The 22874-nt window shown below is 49.7% G+C and overlaps 1 protein-coding gene across 4 annotated transcripts in view; it reads right to left on the bottom strand.

Moving 5' to 3' along the window:
• Positions 1-22874, bottom strand: part of SPATA13 (spermatogenesis associated 13) — a 233486-nt gene that overhangs the window by 45870 nt on the left and 164742 nt on the right. For 3 of the 4 annotated variants that reach the window (XM_070380509.1, XM_070380511.1, XM_070380512.1), the window contains exon 2: positions 12608-14206. In XM_070380509.1, the coding sequence (XP_070236610.1) occupies positions 12608-14206 (1599 nt within the window). Of the gene's footprint in view, positions 1-12607; positions 14207-17177; positions 17293-22874 lie in introns of all 4 variants that reach the window. The other variant, XM_070380510.1, reaches the window with a different exon arrangement.

The following is a 22874-nucleotide window of genomic DNA, read 5'->3' as shown; positions in this document are numbered from 1 at the left end:
TTTTTGTGTGTGATGTTAGGGATTGTTCTAATTTCATTGTTTTACATGTAGTTGTCCAGTTTCCCCAGTACCACTTATTCAAGAAATGGTCTTTTCTCCAGTGTATGTTTTTGCCTCCTTTGTCATAGATTAATTGACCATGGACATGTGGGTTTATTTCTGGACTTTCTAACCTGTTCCGTTGATTGACATTTCTGGCTTTGTGCCAGTACCATACTGCTTTGATTACGGTAGCTTTGTAGTATACTCTTACACAACAGAGGAAACCATAAAGAAAATGAAAAGACAACCCTCAGAATGGGAGAAAATATTTGCAAAAGAGGCAACCGAGGAGTTGATCTCCAAAATATACAAACAGCTCATTCAGCTCCATGCAAAAAAACCCAATCAAAGATGGGTGAAAGCGAAATAAACATTTCTCTAAAGAAGACATACAGACAGACCAAAAGCACATGAAAGGATGCTCCACATCACTCACTATTAGAGAAATGCAAACCAAAGCAAAAATGAGGTATCACCTCATACCAATCAGAATTCCTAGCATCAAGAAATATACAAACAAGGAATGCCGGAGAAGGTGTAGAGAAAAAGGAACCCTCCTACACTGTTGGTGGGAATGTAACTTGGTGAAGTCACTATGCAGAACAGTATGGAGGTTCCTTAATAAACTAAAAACAGGGCTGCCATATGATCCAGCAATCCCACTCCTGAGCACATATCCAGACAAAACTATAATTCAAAAAGATACTTTCTCCCCAATATTCACTGAAGCACTATTTACAATAGCCAAGACATGGAAACAACCCTAATGTCCATCAACAGAGGAATGGATAAAGAAGATGTAGTACATATACATTAATACAACGGAGTATTACTCAGCCTTAAAAAGAATGAAATAATGCCATTTGCCGCAACATGGATGGACCTAGAGATTATCGTAAGTGAAGTCAGTCAAACACAGAAAGACAAGTATCATATGGTATCACTTATATGTGGAATTTGAAAAAAGGGTACAAGTGAAGTTACCTACCAAAGAGAAATAAGAGTGACAGATGTAGAAAACAAACTTATGGTTACCAGGACGTAAGGGGAGAGAGGGATAAGTCGGGAGATTGTGACTGACAGATATACACTGCCGCTGCTGCTGCTCAGTCACTTCACTTCAGTTCAGTTCAGTCGCTCAGTCGTGTCCGACTCTTTGCGACCCATGAATCGCAGCAGGCCAGGCCTCCCTGTCCATCACCAACTCCCGGAGTTCACTCAGACTCACGTCAGTCACTTCAGTCGTGTCCAATTCTGTGTGACCCCATGGACTACAGCCTGCCAGGCTCCTCTGTCCATGAGATTCTCCAGGCAAGAATACTGGAGTGAGTTGCCATGCCCTCCTCCAGGGGATCTTCCCGACTCAGAGATGGAACCCGGGTCTCCTGCATTGCAGACAGAGTCTTTACCACTGAGCCACCAGGGAAGCCCATATATACGCTACTATATATAAAATAGATAAATAATAAAGCTCAGGTAACGCAGGCCTGTGGGAGAAATGGCCCGGAGGCTGCATTTGCTATCCAAGGCTCCCTCTCTCAGCAGGTTCACAGACAATGTGTCTTAAGGGGACTGAGTCTGGGCTGCTGCTTGGCCCAACACTCGGGGACTTGGTCTGATGGGGCAAGCACTAAACCAGATCAGCCTACTAACCAGCTGGGTGTGCCTGAACGAGTCACCACTAACCTCTCAGGATCTCAGATTCCAGACCAGACAACCCCACAGGTGGAGAGTCTGCCGCCCGGAATTTGATGACACTTCCCAAGTTCTCAAGTGACTGTTTCAGAGGCAATGCCATGGACTAGGAGAACCCCGAAGGTGTGGGGGAGTGGGAAGACTTCTGTCTAGTCCGCCTGGCCTAGGGTTAGCTTGTGGCCCCAGGCTTCAGCCACTGCTCCCGTCTGGGTCCTGGGAGGACAAAGTGCAACCGTGGGGATCAGGGTGCCCACCCACCTCAGCCCTGGTGAGTCACTGCTCTCAAAGAGCCTCACGGAAGAACAATCACGAGGGCTCAGCCCACAGACCTTCCATATCTGGGCTCAGAGCAAGCAGCGGTCCCTAGGAGCCTAGTGTCTTCAGCCCCTCCGTCCTGAGACACTGTGTAACAAAGACTTGAAAATAAAACAGAACCCCACCCAGGGAGGGCTGGAACAACCAGGCAAGTCATGAGACGGCAGGGCAGGCAGAGCAGCCACTCTGGTTGTCTCCCCACCCCCAAACCCCCAGAGCCCTGCCCTGAGGACTGGCCCAACGAGCCCCGCCTCTCGCCAATCAGTGGCAACTGAGACCTGAAATGCAGGTCATGTACTTTTAATCTGAGACCCAGGGAAGTCTGGTGACTTGCTCAGGGCCATGCAGCCAGTCAGCAGTAACAGACACCAGGTGTGGGCCTTGTAACCTGTCCCCACTACACCATGAGGCGCCCATATGCCAAGTCGTTGTTTTTTAGTCCCTCAGTCGTGTCTGACTCTTTGCGACCCCGTGGATGGTAGCCCACCAGGCTCCTTTGTCCATGGGATTTCCCAGGCAAGAATACTAGAGTAGGCTGCCATTTCTTTCTCCAGATATACCAAGTCACCTCTGCTCAGAAGGCAGTGGGCTCTAGCAAATTCCACTCCCTTCTGACCTGCCAGTTCGATTTTTACAGCCTGGATGTCTATGTCCAATTCAAGTCACCATGGACAGGGTCCAGAACACACCATGGCGAATAAACACCACTTTGAGCTGCAAACTCAAAAAAAAAAAAAAAAAGCTGTAACTCAAAAGCTGTAAGAACAGGCTTTCCTTTTACCTGAAAGCAGAACTCAGTTGTCATAAATCCCTTCTCTTCCTTGCAAGGAAAAGGTATTCTTTTCCTTCCAACCAGGGAAGACTGACTCTTATCACTGAGAGGAGAAGCCTCAGCTAAACAGACACTGGCACAAAACTAGCCTGTCTCCCACCTGTTCTACAGGGCCCTCATCTTTCCTAAAAGTCACTCATTTTCCACAATGGCTTTTCCTACCTCTTTCCCCTGTTAAGATGCCCTAACCACTTCCTGCAGTCAGTTTTCTGTGAACTCCCACTTACTCACATGAACAAAAGTCAACTTTTGTCAGTTTAATTTGCATACCAAAAAAAACATAAGAGGGTGTATTAAAACATTTTCCTCTGACACCATGGGAAAATAGAATAACTGGGGAAAAGTTTGTATTATTGTTATTTTTTTTTGCAGTATATACATATAAAAAACAGGCTATTATGGGTTGTTTAATTCATTTACTAAACCAAACAGCACAGACAACTTAAGCACACGGTGAGAATAAACTCATTTCTATCATCATCCTGTGATAAAAAGGTTCAGAAACAGCATGCTAGCAAAAATAGAAGTACAAAAAAATTGCAGACAATAAACTGATCACAAATCGACATGCAGTTGTTGGGTTTTTTGTTTGTTTGTTTGTTTTTCACTTATGCAACCTGCTTTCCTCATTGATACAGAAAAGAAAAAAACAGAGACAGACAGATGGGTTTAGGAAAATCAGCAGCTGTCTTAGATGATCAGGTAACAAATCCTTCTGAGAGCAAACATGCTCCAGGAAGTGATGGGGGCGGGTGAAAGGAAGGTGTGCAGAGGCAGGAAATGAGACGCTGGCTCCTTTAAGCTCATGCCCACGGGGCAGCTCGGGGAGAACCAGCTGTGGCTGTGCTTTGACACCATGCAGCCTCGCCAGAGACAGGAAAGGAGAGAGCTCGCCTTCTACGTGGAGCAGAATTGTAATACATAAAACCAAAATGTACACTTTACTCAAAGCAGAAGTCCAGAAGGAGAGAGGGACAGATGGGGGAAAACCCCTCAGACTGAAGCTCACATCTGAACAGCGAGGCTTTGCCAAAAGACATATTCCTTGCAAGACATGTGAAGTGTCCCGCAAATTCTAAAACTGAATCATTGATCAAACTTTACGTGCTTCTAAAGTACGGCCATCCAGGGGACACAGCTTTGATTGCGACTCTTCCTAGAACTACAGACACCAGAGAGCCAAGACCTACCCCAACTCTGCCGCAGGCAGTGGCCCCCAGGTGCTCTGAAAAACAGCAGGTAACCACATCCAAGTTCTCCAAGAGTGTTCCCTTGCTTTAGAAACACTCTCTTTGAGTGTAGGTGGCCGGGCTGGAGCCCCACCTGGTCTACCTTCTCACAGTCCAGCAGCTCAGCGCAGAACTACCCAGGGCTCAGAAAGCCTGACCTAGACCTGCCAATTCACACCCGTCATCAACGTCTGTACACAGACGTGTGTGTGGCCTCGTTAACCCTTGCTTCCCGGCACAGCTTTAAGTGCTTTCCCTCGGCTGTGGGAAGAAAGCTGGATATGGAATCAAAAGAGAAATACTGCTGGCTCTGTGTGTGTGTGCTCAGTTGTGTCCAACTCTCTGCAACCCCATGGACTGCACCTGCCAGGCTCCTCTGTCCATGGCAAGAACACTGGAGTGGGTTGCCATTTCCTTCTCCTGGGAATCTTCCCCATCCAGGAATCAAACCTGCATCTCCTGTATTGGCAGGTGGGTTCTATACCACTGAGCCACTTGGGAAGCCCTCAAAAGAGAAACACATGAGCAATTAATGCTTGCTCTCTCCCTGGAGAGTGCAGTGCTGGTGTTACAGACTTCAGTTGTCCTGACAGGTGTAAAACTGATGATTAAATGTGCTGAAAAGAGTCTATGAGCCTATGGCCTTTGTAACTTGTTTGATGGGCAGAATAGGTAATTCATTAAAAATGCAAATATTAACATTCACGTGGACTCAATTTACTACCCATCACACAGTTCTCTGAGCATAAAAAGACCCTTACTGATAACTATGAGAAATATGGACTCTTGAGGTCTCCCCTCCCCTGCCTTCATAATAATCATTCAGAGGAATTCCATTTGGGGGACTTAACACCCCACCCCACCCCCACCTGTCCTACCATCTCAGAATCAACAGCAGCACAATACAGAGCTGACTCACTGGAAAAGGCCCTGATGCTGGGAAAGATTGAGGGCTGGAGGAGAAGAGTGCGACAGAGGATGAGATGGTTGGATGGCATCACTGACTCGATGGACGTGAGTCTGAGCAAACTCCAGGGAAGCCTGGTGTGCTGCAGTCCATGAGGTCACAAAGAGTTGGACACAACTGAGTGACTAAACAACAAAAACAACAAAATGAACAACAAAGAGTTGGACATGACTGAACAACAACAAAAATGTTCCAAAATCAAGAACCGTGTTTTAGAGCTCAATATGACAGAAGCCTATTGTTCTTCTAAACCTTCTTGGGCAGGAGACCTTGTTGATGCCGTCTGAGCTCCTCTGTATAGAGAAGGAGAGGAACCAGGATGCAGGGAAGGAGGCAGGGAGGCAGGGCTCGGCTTACTCTCTGGGGAGGGTGATGAAGGATGGTGTCTGTGTTCCCAGCATCAGTGTACTTCAAGCCACAGTTAGCAGTACAGTCATGCCACTCAACAGCCCCGAATGCCTGTAGAATCCAGGAAACCAAGGTTTTCTGGATTAGCACGCAGAACACCATCTTCATAAACATGCCTGCCTCTGTGTTTCAGTTGAGGAGATCTCAGACACCCCTAACTCCTCCCCCTCCCTCTCCAGCCACCTCCATCCACATGATGACTACATTCTGCCATCATTCAGTCTCAGAAGGAATCTGTCCACGGCTCTCGTAGAAGCAGTAACTCTCTTCCGTGTCTCTAATCCACTCTCCATCCTAAGAGGAGCATGGCTAAGACTCTCCTAAGACTCTCACTAAGACACACATCAGATCATGGCTGGCGGTTCAAAACCTCACCCTATGTGCCTTGCCAGCTCCAGCTTCACCAGCCACACCAAACAACCCACTGTTTGCCACATGTTATCTGATGCAATTGGAGATGAGAGAACGGCTGCTCCCTCCACTATACCTTTTTGCCCCTGTCCACCTGGAAATTTCATCCTTCGACATTCAATTGAAGTATCACTTCCTGCAAGAAAACCTCATAAATTCCCCTGGGCTCTAAGTTCTGTTTTCTGTGGCTCTGTTAAAACCACTGCTATATTTTTATAGGCTTGATTTATTTATCTGGGTGTCTCATGAAAGCAGCTACTTACATTCTTTCCAAATGATGTGATGCTATCATCACATCCCCAAAGTCTGCAGCCTGGGAAATCAGTAGTTAGAAACCTTCATGAACGATTGAGGGACGAATGGGGATAAAGGAGCAAATAAGTGAGCAGTTCTGGGTGTCAAGGGAGCAGTTCTCACCCTACACCCAGACATGACTTTATAAAAAGAACTCGGGGAGGGGAGGGTGTCAGAAAAAGAAGGACACGACTTTCCTGGGATTCTTTCTTTTCGGCAGCTCTCACTGATGATGACTAGATCAGTCACCCCTCCTTTAAAGGGACAACAGTCCAGCCAGTGAACTTGACTGGTCAAGTAAACCCGAGCCTGATGAGACGGCTGTTCACCAAGAACACCCTGGGTAAGAGTCTGGGGCTGTGGGTACAGGAACCCCGGGAGGGAAGGCACGACCAGGAGCGGCACCTGGTGTTTCCAGAGACTCTAACGTGGGTGCTGCAAAAGATCTCCAGTGTGCTTAATTCAAAACTTGCAGTGTTAGATGAATAATTTATGCCTCAGAAAGAACAAATCCAGATGTGCAGTGGAACCGTGCTGTAAGTAAACATATGACACTTTTATGTCGTATATCAGGGAGTGGATCAGTCACACACTGTGTCCAAGGGCCGCCCACCACACCCGAAGCTCTGACCTTCCGGACACAGCGGGGCTCTGGCCTCTGAGCCAAGGCCCACCACTGTCCACACAGCTTCCTCTCCTGTACCATCGAGTGACGCACACAAACTGCCAGGGGAGGGATGGAATGAAGGTCCTCAGTGAGCGGCCCAGCCCACCCCAAGCTGCCAACTCTACCCAGGAAATCAAGAGGAAGGACTCTTCTCTGGGCAAGGACCCACGGAGGTAGGAGGTGGTCCATGCTCCGTGGCAAGAATGCGGGATGTGGGGACAAGAGAAAACGGTGAGGAAGCGTGCAGACAGCGATGACGCCAGCATCTCAAAACTGGCCTTCACTGATCCCATCTCATTTAATCCTAAAAGCCATACAGTGGATACTTTAAATTCTGTTTTACAGATAAGGAAGATGAAAGGATTGCACCAAAGACTGGGAAACCAGAAATGGTCAGAATGTGCTTGCATGCGGGTCCCAGCAGAAGCTCCCCAGGCTCCGGTCCTGCTGGAGGCCCAGCTCCAGGCCCAGCTCCAGGCCCAGCCACGGGGCTTGGGAGGGGACGGTACCCTCTCCGGGCCTCAGTTTACGTGTCTAAAGCAAACCCCAGAATGCTGACCTTGAGGGGGCGGCTGAGAAGGACCTTTATTAACTGAACAAATCAGATAAACAGAGGTTGCTATGCATACTTTTAGTTGGATGAGTCAATGACATTTTAAGAGTTCCAATGTGAGCTGGTAAAATTCCAGCCACCACCCCCACCCCTCAAAGCAGGAGTAGCCATTGATGGTCAACATATTTTAGACCAAATGCTTTATACCACCGTTCCTTCTGGCTTGAAAGGTTTTAAAGCCATTCTGGGAACTGGTGTTTGTATTCTACAGAGGTTCATGTCCAGTTGATAACAGAGTCCAGTGGAAACACCAGGGTTATAAGTCATGCTTAACTCTTTCAGGAGTTAACGCCTCTCCTTCCTGAACCAGGAGTTAGCTCGACAGAGCTGGAAGAAAAACGCCCAAACCTAACCTACAGGACATCAGGCCTGCGACAAGCCTGGCTGAGACAGCAGGTGTCTACCCTCAGTGCCTGAGCTATTCCCCCGCGGGCCCCGTTCCAGGTCCAGGTCACAGCTCTGAGGCACGAGCTCCAGCTGAGGCGCTGTGCAGCCTGGCTGGGCCCTTACTGTGCAGCCTGGGTCTGTGCCCTTACTGTGCAGCCTGGCTGGGCCCTTACTGTGCAGCCTGGGTCTGTGCCCTTACTGTGCAGCCTGGGTCTGTGCCCTTACTGTGCAGCCTGGCTGGGCCCTTACTGTGCAGCCTGGGTCTGTGCCCTTACTGTGCAGCCTGGCTGGGCCCATTCCAGACTCAGAGAAACTCTGACTGGAAGGTGGAAAGTGATTTGCAGAGTTTAACTGGTCTGTACTGAAGAGCCTGACTGAAGGCAGCAATTTTAACTAACAATGAATCTGATAACAGCTAATGTTTATGCTTTGTTATTAGTAGTAATAATATCAATAATAAATAATACTATCGTTTTAATTATATGGTAAATAATATGACAAAACAAAATTTTATTTATAATGTATAATACATAAACATAAATGCTATATGCTAATGATACTAATATTAAAACCATATACGTTTAAAATATAAAACAATATATGCTAATGATATTAATAATAAAGATATTAAGCTGAGCAATCTTAAGGTACTATGAGTGTATTTCAGGCACTGTGGCATCTTTTGAAAGAATATTTATGTGTTTGGTTATGTTTGGCCATGCTGGGTCTTTGTCATTGCGTCTGTTGTTTCACTCTCTGTCCTTCCTCTTGTCCTGGATCTCCTCCCAACGCTTCAGTGCCCTGTTACCTCCGAGATCTCTCTGGCAATAAATTCCAATAGCTTTCTCTCTGGTCATCTTTCTTCCCAGTTCTCTTTTTTAGAGATGGTGGATTAACTTCTCAAACACACAGTTCTGAGCTTGGCCCTTCTCTATTCAAAGACATCTCTGATCCCTCAGTGCTTATCAAGTAACATACAGATTCTTTATGTGGAATCCAAGAATCCACAGCCTGAACCTAATGATTTCAGCTTGACCAGGATGGTTCCCTGACACCAAATCAAACTGTTGTGTCCTGTTCTGTGAAATCACGTAAAACTTCTGTGCCTCTGACCGCTGAACCGCTCCACTTGCACTCCATAACTACCAGCAGAAATCTCACCTTCTTCAAACCAGATTTGATCACCCTATTAAGCCTGCCTGGATTTGGTGCATGGGTAAGAACTACAACCCTTGTAAAATCCCTTAGCATCACGGTTTTTCCCCTGTTGTGGGGTTTAATTCACTCAGCGTATTCTACTATGACTTAGATACATCTTAGGTCGTCGATTGTCTCCCCGACATCGCCCACGGTTCCTCAGAGCTACATCTGAGTGTCTGGATGGGGGACTTGGCAATTTGATCCATAAGGGTGTAACACGGTGGGTGTCAAAATCAGTTCCAGAAAACACTGACCTTACCTGGCCCCTGTTTGAAGGAGTCAGGTCAATCTAGGATGGAGAAATCACAAAAGGAGAGTGAACAGCAGACCGCGACGGCTGCTGGGAAGCACGGGGCCGAGCGTTTACCACGTAATTTCCTTGGTTCTTACAGACCTCCAAGATAGAGGGAGCTCTCCTGTGCTCTACCCTTAAGGTGTTTAAGGGTCTGCCCAATGCTGGGCATCTTTCAAATGGCAAACTAAAAGCCTGAAGCTCCCCGTAAAGGAATTACAATGGATTCTCATCACTTGAAAGAGTTCATCTGTGGCACACTCAGCACCACCAGGAACGAGGGCATCCTTTCTGCAGAACCAAGGACAGGGCCCCAAATTCATCCAGTGAGCTACTGGGTGACTCTGCAGGGACACCAGCAACCACACTACACCCTGTGCCTGCTCCCTTATAAGGGAACAGGTATTAAACGCTCAACCGCATTTTTCAAGCACGTAACAATTTCAGTTTCATTCCCCTGGTCATCGTTGTTACAACAATGTTTACCACTAGGTGGCAGGAATACAACGCTATGGAGGTGATTTTGGGACACAGTCTTGTTCCACTGTGTGCAGTTTTTCAAAGATTGTCACTTTTATTTCTAAATGATTCTAAGAAGTTATTCTCCTTTATTTAAAACTGCATGATAATAAGCATTTTAAATATCATAAAATGTACAGCTTTCAATCCTTTAAAGTTCAACAATAACTGTAGCTCAAGCTAGCTTTAAACATGTAAGTGGAATCATATATACTACGTACTAAGTTGCTTCAGTCATGTCCAACTCTTGGTGACCCCACGGACTGTAGCCCTCCAGGCTCCTCTGTCCACAGGATTCTCCAGGCAAGAATACTCGAGTGGGTTGCCATGCCCTCCTCCAGGGGATCTTCTGGACCCAGGGATTGAACCCACATCTCTTGTGTCTCCTGCATTGGCAGGCAGGTTCTTGACTACTAGCTCCACCTAGGAAGCCCCCAAGTGGAACCATACTATCAATAAACTAAGAAAATAACCCAGTGTACATTAAAACATAGTAAAGGCTGATACTTAGTTTTATTGTGGCTATATAAGATTGACAAATACTGCTTCTAACCTAGAAAGAGTGAAATTGCTGCATTTTAAAGCAAGGTGCTTTCTGGTTTGTTTTGTTTGCTTCATTTTGCTTGTACTTTGCTTCTAAATGACAAAATAAAAGAGAAGGTTTCATGTTATATTTTACAAGTACTTCTCTGCAAGTAACGAAGAAGATATGCTGAAGATTATCAGCATACACCACGTAAATTGGGCAAAATCAGTCTTTTCTCTGTTCGTCATTTACTTTAACAAGCACGTATAAGAGGACACTTGATGTGTTACACGAGAATTTTGCAGAAATGAATGCAACCTAAAAATGTAATAAACATCTTAAAGAAAATCTGTAGCATTATCCACATGCACGCACTATTAACTACTCATGTCCTGCTTTCTCTCTTCAGTGATCCCTTGTGGGTAGAAACTAAGTGCCATAAACTAAGAACAGCAAATATAAACGTGAAATTGTATAATGGTCAAAAATTACCCTGGGAAGTAAATAAGTCAGAAACTAACTCCTGAATATATTTAATTAATATGTGCTCAGGAATAAAATACTTTAATGGCTTTTTAAAAATTATTACTAATTTTGTTAAACAGAAAATGAAGTCCCCACCTTTAACACAAAGAACCCTTTGACCACAGCAAATCCCTCTTTTGAGGAGGAGGGGGGTGTCCTAAACTATCAGTATGGCAGAACGGGGTGCTTGGTGTAAGGAATTACTGGTCATCTTATCATCCAGGCAGAAGTGAAGCCCAGACTGGCTCAGGCCTTGATGGATAACACAACCTATAGCAAAGGCAGGACTCTTCCCTTGGCTAGCACTGAGTCCCATTTCCTTACAACTGCTACACGGACTCCTTTTAGGAATATGCAAATGAGCAAGTGGTCATCAACAAACAGGACCTCTGGAAGACAGATTGGCCCTGAGGTCTCCATTCAAGCCTGGATCCAGAAAAAGTGAGGCAGTCTCACTCTCTGGCTACCCAGGGACGGGTGAGGCGGACTTAGATCTGAAAGTGATCTGTGGTAGGCCCCCTTTCTAAGGGCTCCCTATAATGCAGAGGTTACAAAATAGTTCAGCTTCTGAGTTTGCTGCATCATCACGCCCTCTGCAGGCATGAAGGCAAAACTGAGGTCCTCTTTGGGGGCCAACGAGAAGGAATCGCTGCTGGCACAATTTATACCTGTGATATAGTCTAGCTTCCCTGGTGGCTCAGTGGTAAAGAATCCGCCTGCCAATACAGGAGGCACAGGTTCAATTCCTGGATGGGGAAGATCCTTCGGAGAGGAAATGTCAGCCCACTCCAGTATTTTTGCCTGGAGAATCCCATGAACAGAGGAGCCTGGTAGGCTACAGTCCATGGGGTCGCAAAGAGTTGGACACAACTGAGTAACTAAACAAAAACCACACAGTCTAGGAGATTATGGGAAGAATCCTTTGCAATACAGACAGAAGCATGCATCTCCTCTGCTCTCAGCTCTGTAAGGGAACGTTACTGAATGCATTTATAGAGTAGAAATTACACAGTAAGGCTGCCTGGATCCTTGACAGGAAATGAAAAGAACATTGCTCTCAGAGCCTTGACAGTTATTAGTGAATTTGATTCATGAGGTGCTTGTGTTCTACTCTAAAAATAAGTACAATAACCATCATAAAAATTTCTGAGCTATCATCACTCAGGGTTGACAGGTATAACAGTGCACGTTTCTAATTCACTCTTGGGAAATGAAGCCGACTTAGAACATGTAATGGTCTCTTAACAAAGAATCTCATTCACACAAACTCTGTTGGAAAGGGCATGGAAACAGTTTAAAGCAGAAGGAGAAGGAAAGTCATAATACTAATAATGTCTCAAAGATTAGAATTTTGAGAGCCCCTATTAGCTACATGGAGTACAAGAGAGATGCCTTCAATTTTTCTCCCAAATCTAGCTCAGAGCTGAGCTCATCTCTCCTGGAGGAACTGTGTGGTATAAATGCCACCTCCAGCAGCTTCACAAAACAGCGGTACATTTCACAACAAAGAGAGAGGTCACTTCTTAACCTGAGAAACAGCAACCTAACAAGAAGACTCCTGAGGGCAACACAGCTGGGAGCACTACCTCCAGGCAGGTGAAGGGACCACCTGTGCCCATCTCAGGGGGAGGAGGGTGACCCTAACAGGCACCTGTCATGCTTGGCAGGCCACCAAGGATCCTTACCTCTTCTGTCTTGTCTTCTGGACCGTCCGCCCCTCCATGGCTGGGCTGAGCGTGACTGCTGGCTCCACTGTCCTCCCTGCCCTGGTCACAGGTGGCTGGCAAGGCCTCCTGGGAGGACCCGAGACCTTGCTCCCTCTGCGCGGGCCCCTCGGCCCTCTCCTCGCTGTCCGCTGAGCTCAGGGACAGCGCGCTGACACTGCTGGGACACTTGGCACTCGCTGCATCGGGGCTCCGAGGGCTGGGGGGCTTGGGCGTGGTGGGCCTCAGAGGCCCTAGAGGATGCTCAGGCTCCGAGGGAAACCGGTCACCAGGTCCCGGTTCGTCGGAGTCTCTGTCCGACATCTCCCGGGCCGGTGGGCTGGACGGAGAGCCCTGGGCGCGAGGAGCGGCACCTCCTGGGACCACTGCCCTGGGCGGTCCTCCTACACCCACCGGGACCGGGTCTCTGGGCTCCGCACGCCCCCGTCCGCACCCCTCGGGGGCGGCGGCCGCGCGGCGGGAGTAGTCATCGTGCAGCCGGCTGAGTGGCCGCGGCCCAGGCGCTGCGCTCCCGGGGTCACCAGTCCGGCCGGCGGTGCCACCCCCCGCGAGCCGGAGCACGCGAGCCAGGTCCGGGACCCGCAGCGGGCTCCTCCAGCGCCTGGGCCTCGTGGGGGCCCCGCCCGAGCCGTCGGAGTCGGCGGAAGAGCCGCTCAGGGTCCTGCGGGTCCCCCGGCCCTCCTGCGCGGCCCGCAGCTCGGCCAAGTGCGAGGCGGACTTCCTTCGGAAGGAGCTCTTCCCGAGGAAGGTCAGGCTGTCCGTGCTCTTGCTGCGCCGGCAGACACCGTTCCGCTCGGGCTCGCGCGCTAGGGACTCCGGTGCCTCGCACGCCGCCGGCCGGAGGGGCTCCGGGTCGAGGAGGCGGATGCGCCCCAGGCCGTAGGCACGTCGGAGGCTCCGCGACCGGAGGGCATTACGCGCGAAGCCTTCGTCCGGTTCCTCGGGGTCCGAGCCGTCGGAGGCGAAGCCGGGCCCAGGGGCACACCTGCCCCCAAGGGCCCCAGCCGCCTCGCCGTTGGGGACGGACTTGCCCAGATCGCGGTCCGAGGTTCCCTCCTTCGCCGTATCCCACCCCTCCCGGTTCTGAATGCCCTGGAGGACCGAGGACTTGAGTTTTTTGAAAGAGCCCATTTTCCGGAAGGAGGCCAGGGCGTTCCACGTGGACGAGCTGCCCACGAGGCCGGCGGGCCGGGGCCGCTCGCGGTCGGCGCGCGTCCTGCCAGGGCCGGCAGAGAAGAGGCGCAGAATGCGGGCCGGGCTGAGCCGCGCCTCCCGGGCGCCTGCACCGCCGCCACTGCAGCCGCCGTTGCGGCACGCCGAGTGGGTCCCCATGCCGGGGTCCTTGGGGTCAGAGATGGAACCAGGTACCGCAGCTCCGCGCCCGTGGCCGTTCTGCACCGTGGTCATGTTCTCGGGGCCGGGGGCCCGCGGGCGCAGGTCAGCGCGGCTCAGACCCACGCGCGCCTCGATGTCCCCCGGCCCCACGCGCAGGTCTTCTTCCTGGGGGCCTCCGGCCTGGCCTTCCCGCCCGCCGTGCACATTGGGCTCCGCAGTCACCGCCTGCAGCAGAAACAAAGCAGGGAGTTAGCCCGGTCATGCCAAGAAGAACCTCCATCAGCGGAGGCTTAGCTATTTTGTTTAGGAGTTGCTAACAGAAAACCAGGCCTGCCGATCACATAAAAACTATTTGCAATTACTATTCAATTACTATTAATAAAATGTTTTTTTCCTCTAATTCATAAATGAAAAGGGAAGAATGCAAATTTTGCCTATGGGTTGTGCATTCCTTATGATGGTAAACTCTGAAATCCACCCGCACTTGTTTCAAGAAAACTTTTGAAAAACTGCTAGAATGAAAAAGCCAAGGCATAGTTCGAGATTGTGTTATTCAAAATAGAAGACATCATCAATTATCTCTCTCTCACACACACACACTCCAACAATATTCCAAAATATCACAGGGAAATTTGAACCAGGTTCAATTTAACACAGCTCATAGGAGGCAAGTGCTAAGTACACAGGAGGCCTCAAGCAAGGAGTTGTGATGTCAAGACAATGAGCTGTGTATTGTCTACAAAATACCCCAAACTCTAAAGACAAAGATGCAAAACACCCCGGGGGCCACCAGAGCAGGACGGACCAAGCTGACTTGATCTGATCAAAGATGCTAACTGGCTGGGGGACCCCAGAGAGTTGAGGGTAGTACTGAACTATGAGAAATCCGGACACAAATTCACAGGAAACCAACAGTGCACGTTCGTCCTTCCTCCCTCGGCGCAGACGCCCACCGCACAGTGTCTGTGCTCTCCCCCCATGAATGTGCGGCTCCATGGCCTCTGCCCATCAGGCCAGCCCGGCCTTCCCGGCGAGGGAGCATGGTTCCCCTGCTCTCAGTGAAGGATCAGAGATGGAATCAGGGAGGGTGCTCATCATCGTTTACCAGGCGCGTGCATGTCAGACCCCCGCGCCAGGCGCTTCAGAAACAAGATGGCACTGGTAACCCTATGAGGCCAACAGGACTATCCCTGTTTTATGCACCATCAGATGGACGCCTGGGCAGGTTAGAGAAGTCACCTGAGGGTCCCACAGCTCTCCCATCCCAAAGGCTATGCTCTTCTCCACTGCTTCAAGCTAGGATTTGAACACAGGCGTCCGACTCCAAGCTCAATGCTTCAAGACATCGTTCAGTCGCTCAGTTGTGTCCGACTCTTGGCGACCCCACGGACTGCAGCACCCAGGCTTCCCTGTCCTTCACCATCTCCTGGAGCTTACTCCTGTGATAGAGCCAGTGGCAGCCTGTGCAGAAGTAAGTGGCTCTCTTTCCAGGATGATTTAAGAGGCGCTGACAACCCTAAGCACCTCCCTCACATTCTGTCACAACCCAGGCCCAAAGCTTGCCCGTCCCAGAGCCAGCCCTGAGATCCGAGAATGGTCCGTCAATTGTTGCTGTTGTTCACTCACTCAGTCGTGTCCAACTCTTTGCAACCTCATAGACTGCAGCATGCCAGGCTTCCCTGTCCTTCACCATCTCCCAGAGCTTACTCAAACTCATGTCCATCGAGTCAGTGATGCCATCCAACCACCTCATCCTCTATCATCCCCTTCTCCTCCCACCCTCAATCTTTCCCAGCATCAGGGTCTTTTCCAATGAGTCATTTTCCAATAAGTCGGTTCTTCGCATTAGGCGGCCAAAGTATTGGAGTTTCAGCTTCAGCATCAGTCCTTCCAATGAATATTCAGGACTGATCTCCTTTAGGATGGACTGGTTGGATCTCCTTGCAGTCCAAGGGACTCTCAGAGTCCTCTCCAACACCACAGTTCAAAAGCATCTTCTTTGGTGCTCAGCTTTCTTTATGGTCCAGCTCTCACATCCGTATATGACCACTGGAAAAACCGTAGCCTTGACTATATGAGCCTTTGTCGGCAAAATGATGTTTCTGCTTTTTAATATGCTGTCTTGGTTTGTCATAATTTTTCTTCCAAGGAGCAAGCGTCTTGATTTTATGGCTGAAGTCATTGTCCACAGTGAGATAACCCTGACTTAAGTCAGGTCCTGGAAGTCTTCATGATACAAGTCAAGACGGGTATTCTGAGGGCCTTCCCTTTTGGCTCAGCTGGTACAGAATCTGCCTACAATGTGGGAAACCTGGGTTCAAGCCCTGGGTTGGAAAGATCCGCTGGAGAAGGGAAAAGCTACCCACTCCAGTATTCAGGCCTGGAGAATTCCATGGACTGTATAGTCCAGGGTTGCAAAAATATTCTGAAGACAACGTTAAAGGTAGAAGAGAAGGAGCAAGGTGTATACAGACCTTGACGTAGGGTCCCAATCTGGCAAAATCCTCTCACATGCAGAAAAAAATCTGACCTCATGCAGAGATCTCCTCTGCTCCTCCACTCCAGATCCTGACAGGTTTGTCTTCTTTTGCCCCTAGCTTGTGCCCACTGAGGGGGATTCCCAGGGAGAATCATAGTTAAAGAGTTGATTCCATCTGGGACCAGGGAGGCTCCACAGATGCAGACCCGGGAGCCTCTCTGAGGTCCACTTACCCAGCTCCCTTCATCAGAAGATGCCTTCTGAGGTCTACTGTTCAGAGAGGTGAGGGGCCTGAAGAGCCGGGGGTTGCATCTGAATCAACCGTATCAGCAACATCCTGACTCACCCCGGCACCAAGGTTGGATTCAAAATCTAACACCAGCCGCAGAATGAACCTAACACCCAGCATCGCCTGCCCATCCTCACCTATTCTGGGAGGGACAGGCATTGTGGCTATTGCTGCTTCTCACAATCTTGAAATAAAGCAGACAGCTTATGCCTATTTCCATGTCCATTCATAGGCACTGACCACACAGTTGGTAATAACAAAGGTCCTGTTACGAGCTGCAGAAGAGCAGACAGTATCCCTCCTGTACTCTGGCTGGATGAAGACAGTGTCTTGACACCACAGCCAGAGGGCGCTATGAGACCTTCTGTAACCAAGCACCCAGGGGTGAAGCTGATCCTAAGGGCTCGAGGGGTGCAGGGAAGCCTTACTTTCATGTTGGGTGGTTTGAGAATGTTCCATAGAGGACCGGCGGCCAGGTCTAGATCTAAACTGTCGCCTGAATCTTGAGTAAAGCCATTTCTGTCATCCGTGCTTCAGCACCATCTATAAAATAAGAGATGTGGACATGTGTGTGTATCTCTGCTGGCCTCTGGGAGATGGGCAGGATCCATGATAAACTCAAGGTGGTGACATGGCAAAGGCTTGTCCTAGAGGGGGGTCTAGCACAGGTAAAGGAAGCTGTCCGTTGGCCCACAGATGGGGGGGTCCTCCAGCCTGTGGGACTCTCTGAGGTGAAACCGTAAAGTTCTTTGCAAGCCAAGATGACAGTTGACCCTACATTAAGAACAATATGGTTGGAAGGATGGCTCGATATAATAGTGGAAACTCGGTAAAAACAGCTTTAGAAAAGCCTAAACCTTCCTTGGTCTAACACTGTAAGAGTATCTGCAGGTGTCACCTTTGAGAAGCCATTGCGAATTCCCTAAGGTGAATTAAACCCCTTACTCTATGGGTTCCAGTTGCTGTTGTTCAGTTGCTCAGTCATGTCCAACTCTTTGTGACCCATGGACTGTGTAGCCCACCAGGCTCGCCTCCTACATTGGCAGGCAGGTTCTTTACCACTGAGCCACCCGGGAAGCCCAGGCAGCTCACCAAATGGCTTTACCAAAGTGTATTCTAATGCCATATATTTATATTTATCATTTTAACAGGTTCATGTGGCTGCCTTCAGAACAAGACTGCTTAACTCTTTTGGAGTAAGAACTGTGATTTGCACAATTATTCAAGTTTATATGGATGTGAATTTTGTATCCGTCATCCTGCCTTACTATAATATCTGTACCAACAACTCATCATTACATACCACCATGTTATTCTAACAAGAATATGTTCAAATTTTTACAACACTAAAAAGTGTGCGCTTAAAGCTTTATGTAAGTTTCAGGATCCAGTAAAACACATGTGTATCTGAGTTTCTAATTGGGGCAACATGCTTCTTAAACGACCAGTGACTTAGTATTCTATGAACAATGTGATTGTTGTCTGTTGCTTGGAACGAAACTGAAAATCACGGAAAAAAGCTTTTCCTGGAATTTCCGAGTAACATACCAACTTGCATTATTTAGAACTAATACTTTGACCTCTATTCAGTAACAAGGGCTGCAATTCAATCAGTGGTTTTGTAGCCAGTCTTGTAAATTACGGGAGCTCAGCCAGAGATATTTATGAACAGAGCTACAAGAAAGAATTTTAGATGGGAATATTGTGAAATCCATTGTCTACCAGCTGGATTCTGGACCGTATGAACTTTAGAAGGGAACATTTCTTTTCATTCGTAATGAGAATTCTCTGAAAACAACCATGATCAGTAATTTTTAAATAAGAACTTGTACTCGAATTTGAAATTCAGGAACATATAACAGGCTCACGTACAAATAAGGAGGTTTTCGTAACACATTAGGGTAAATTATAGAAAAGACGACACTGGAAGACAACCCAGAAATCTGGATGCTCAGGGGTGAGTGCACAGAGCCCTGAGTCACAGCACAGCACAGAGACCAGGACCCGCCGTGCAGCCATGACAGTGAAGGGGCAGCCCTGGCAGCAGGGAACCCAGCTCCAGCCCCAGCACTGCCTCGTGCTGGCCAAACCCCAGGGTCATCCCAGCCCTCTTCCTTTCCCTTCCCATCTCACTGGTTTGGCCTGAGGTTTGGAGCGTTTCAACAGTCCTGGCCTTGCCCCAGCTCCAATACCTCCACCGGGATGGCTAGCTACCCTGACCAGTCTCCGGTCCTACGGTCTGACTCACTCGCCCTCCAGCCACAGTGTCCTTCCCGTGTGCAAACGGACAGGCACCACTGCATCGAGTGTCCCTGGCTGCCCCTGGACCTCAGAAAGAGTCGCGTCTCAGCCCAGCCCGCCACACCTTCCCTCTACGAATGTTGACACTCACAGCGACCCCTCCTCATGCTGTGATGTTCTCGGCCACTTCCTTGCTGGCTCTCGGAGCCATTTGCAGCCATTCTTGTCTGTGTTGGGAAACCACAGTCCCCATGCTCTCCTGACCAATGGCTTCCGGCCATGTTGGCCAGTGGGTGGGCCCGTGGGAGACACAGAGTGGGGAGTGAAGGGAGACACAGGGTTTCCCCTCTGCTCAGGTCTCAGCCAAGGCTTGTTCAGCAACCCCTCCTTAGCTCCCACTCTTGCTGGGGTCCCCGCCTGTCTGAGCCCCCTTCCCAGGGCCTCACTCCTATACAGAGGGGCCAGGTGGCCCCCCATTTCCCTCCAGCCTTGGGAGGCAGCACCTTCCCGCTACTGTCCGCCTGAACTCTTCTGGCTTCTCTCATTTCTCAGCTGAGTAAGAGGATCCTTCTATTAGCTTCTCTTTTTGGAATACCTGAAGATGCTTCTCCTTTCCTAACAGACATGTGCTCTGCCTAACTATCTTTAACTCAAATCAGCTCTTTCTTGGGAGGCACGGTCTCCTTCCTCCCAACTCAGATGCACCCCCCCAGTCCTCAGGGGAACCCCATGTGCACCACCATTTCAGCCCTCGCCACGCAGCTCTGCAGCTCTGGTCCTGTCTGCTCGTTCCACGACACTCTGACGAAGTTGAGAGGCAGAAACCAGGTCTTACGGAACTGTGTCCTCTGCATCCAGCCAGTGACTGACTATGGAAGAGGGGCCCACTGAGCCAGACCGTCCTCAGCTGTGAGGCTGGCCATGCACTGGCCAACGGTCAGCACTGCCTTCGCTGAGCTTGTCCATCTCACTCTCCCCTCCCCATCCCTGTAAGGTCCTTTTCTTCTCTCATTCATTCCAACATCTTTCCCAGAACCTTGCTGAAACTGAGACTCTAACTGGGAGCTCAAACTCCAGTCCCCCACCTTATGAACAGGTTGTGTTCTAAACGACTCTTTGCAACCACATGGACCTGCCATCCATGGACATCTCCAGGCAAGAATACTAGAGTGGGTTATTATTTCCTCCTCCAGAGCATCTTCCCAACCCAGGGATCGAATCCAGGTCTCCCGCATTGCAGGCAGATTCTTCACCATCCGAGCCACCAGGGAAGCCCAAGAGTTACTTACAGGTGATCTATTTTCTCATAGACTCTGTCCAGCAAACCACATTTAGCTGATAATATAGTGAATTTAACCATAATTTATAATATTTCGTATGCACCCAAGATTCAACGGTGGGTTCTAGTTTCAAAGATGAAGGTCCTCCCCCACTGCCCATCAGTCCTGAACACAAGACCCTCTCTCTGTTCTTCCCAACCTCCATGTGCACATGTCAAAGGAAGCCTGTCCCTCCCCGGGGACCTGGCATCCTCAGCGTCTTTCCAGGAGAAGATGCAGGAATATGCTTCAGCAGAGTGGAGCTCTGGCTTCATTTAAATACCCACATGTACACCCATGGCTGATTCATGTCAATGTATGGCAAAAACCACTACAATATTGTAATTAGCCTCCAATTTAAATAAATAAATTTAAATAAATAAATAAATGCCCAATCGTGTAACTGTCTAAAAACCAAAAGTATAAACAAAACTGTAGCTGGACGAGACTGGATCACTGCATCTTCGGGAAGGGTGTGGATTCTGTACAAGGTGTGACTGGCTGGCTGGCCTTATCTGGGTCACTAGGCTAAATCCCATGCCTGCGGGTGAGAATGGGGTTTCCCAGTGAGGATGGAAGTTTGCAGGTCTTAGGCCAAAGAGAGGAAAACTTTCCTGTGGTCTCTGAAGTTGGGGGTTGGCGGGTCTAACCAGGTGTGCTAGGTAGGTCTGCGTCTCCACTGGGCTTCCTGGCTGTGATCCCGACATTCAGCAAAATGCCAGCCTCTGAACCCCGCTCCCGCACCCCACTCTAAACCTGGGGTTGAAACGGCCTTGGAAGACTTCAGGAGGGGCACTGCCAAGGAAAGAGCTGCATACGGCCTTCCTGGTTCTCACAGCTCCTCCCCGGCCCCCACCTTTCTCTCTCGGTGAGTAAGTCTGCAGCAGCAAGCTCCCAAGTTCACGGTGAGGACTACCTCGTGCCTGCAGCCACCCCCGAAAGGGATGTCACTACGCAACAGGACCTCCCAGTAACGGCACTGACTATTCAGAGCAAGGAAGGTTTTCCAGATGGGCAGCCCTGATCTAGAAGGCACTTTGAAGGTCACTGGAGCAAAAGCAGCGTTTCTGCTCCCAAGGGGTGATTTAGCAGAATCCAGAGCCGTAGTGACTGGGCTCCCCCTGCAGGCTGCACGGAAGTCCCCTCGACACAGTTTGTATACCCAGCGCTTGGTAAAAACGTTTGCAAGAGTGTGTGTGTGTATATATATATGTGCTGCGTGCACTTATTTTACTGCCCAAGTCCTTTGGTTTTGTTCTTTGCATAAAGTGCGTCTCTGGACATAGATCCCCAGTTTACAACACTGCATTTTGGAGAGGACAAGATCAGCCTACCACCCCATTTCCATCCAGTTCGGCCTCAGTTTAGCGGGTGTGGGAGCAGCTGTGCTGCCAGCCCTGAGGACAGAGGTGCAGAGACCACCTTCTCCTGCTCATTCACTGGTGGCCCATGTGCTTACGCTGGTTTTCAGAGGAAAACAGTTGCTGGAATGCCTCGTTTGTCTGATTTAAACTGCCTGTTTTGCTGAACTGACACATGGCTGTTGGTTCATGGACATCCTCCTTCAGGAGATGCCCTGGTACCCATAGGTACCAACGAGACCAGAGCAGTGGTGACCGGCCACTGTCCCTGAGCAGAGGCCCCCAGTCATACCCCCACCTCGGGGGTTCCGGTAGGAGCTCAGCGGGGTGGAGCAGGGGAGGCTGCTTGGATAGAGGAGGGGGCTGTGGTGATGAGCCCTCCCCGGGGACATCGTGTGTCCCTCTGCGGTGGAGGACCAAGGACCCTGGTCTCTGCAAAGGAAACCTCCTCTAATGAGGGGCCCTAGCCTCACTCCAGAGGCTCAGAAAAGCCGACAACTCCAAGTGCAAGGAAAACCGGATGGAGGGAAAGACCACACGTGTCTCAGGCCCTCACTCAGTGCCAACTCCTCAGCTCACGTTTGTCCTTCAAAAAAGGACTAGCGGGCAACTCAGGAGAGCCCCTCAGTGGCTTCTTTTGGGGGTTTACTATTCTTTCTACAACAGAAACTTGTGCCAGAAGCTCCAATGGGACTGTACAGCCGCTCCATCATCCGGCTTCTTGCCCAGGGCCGCTGCTGCAGGCAGGTGGCCGCCCCTGGGGTTGTGCACACTGAGGTCTTCTGGACGGCAAAGATGACACGCCTTCTGTGGACACGGCCCTGCCACTGTCCACTCTGTCTACTAGCCCACCACTCCCTGCAGGGGGAGCGAGTGTGGGAGACCGGCCAGGTTTCTTCTCTCTCTCCAAACACAGCCCACTAGCACTGTTCTCTCCTCCCAGCTTCAGTCCTTACCTTCTCCCCAGCCAGTCCTCCCGGACTCCCCAACCTCATGCAACATCCAGCTTTGCCCATGGGGAGACCAGCCACCAGCCGGCCCGTCCCCCAGCTCCATTTGCCTGATGTGATGCTGCTGGCTCTCACAGGTCGGAAGCTTCTGGAAGCCCAAGGGAATGTGGCAGGGACACATGTGAGACTCAGGAACACCCGGGCCCCACCCCCGTGACACAGGGCTCCACGACATTCTGAATATGTAGGCTGCT

The sequence above is a fragment of the Bos mutus genome, chromosome 12 (assembly GCF_027580195.1).
Source record: "Bos mutus isolate GX-2022 chromosome 12, NWIPB_WYAK_1.1, whole genome shotgun sequence".
Classification (NCBI taxonomy): Eukaryota; Metazoa; Chordata; class Mammalia; order Artiodactyla; family Bovidae; genus Bos; species Bos mutus.
Note: the sequence above shows the minus strand (reverse complement) of the source record. Positions and strands in the feature narration are given on the sequence as shown.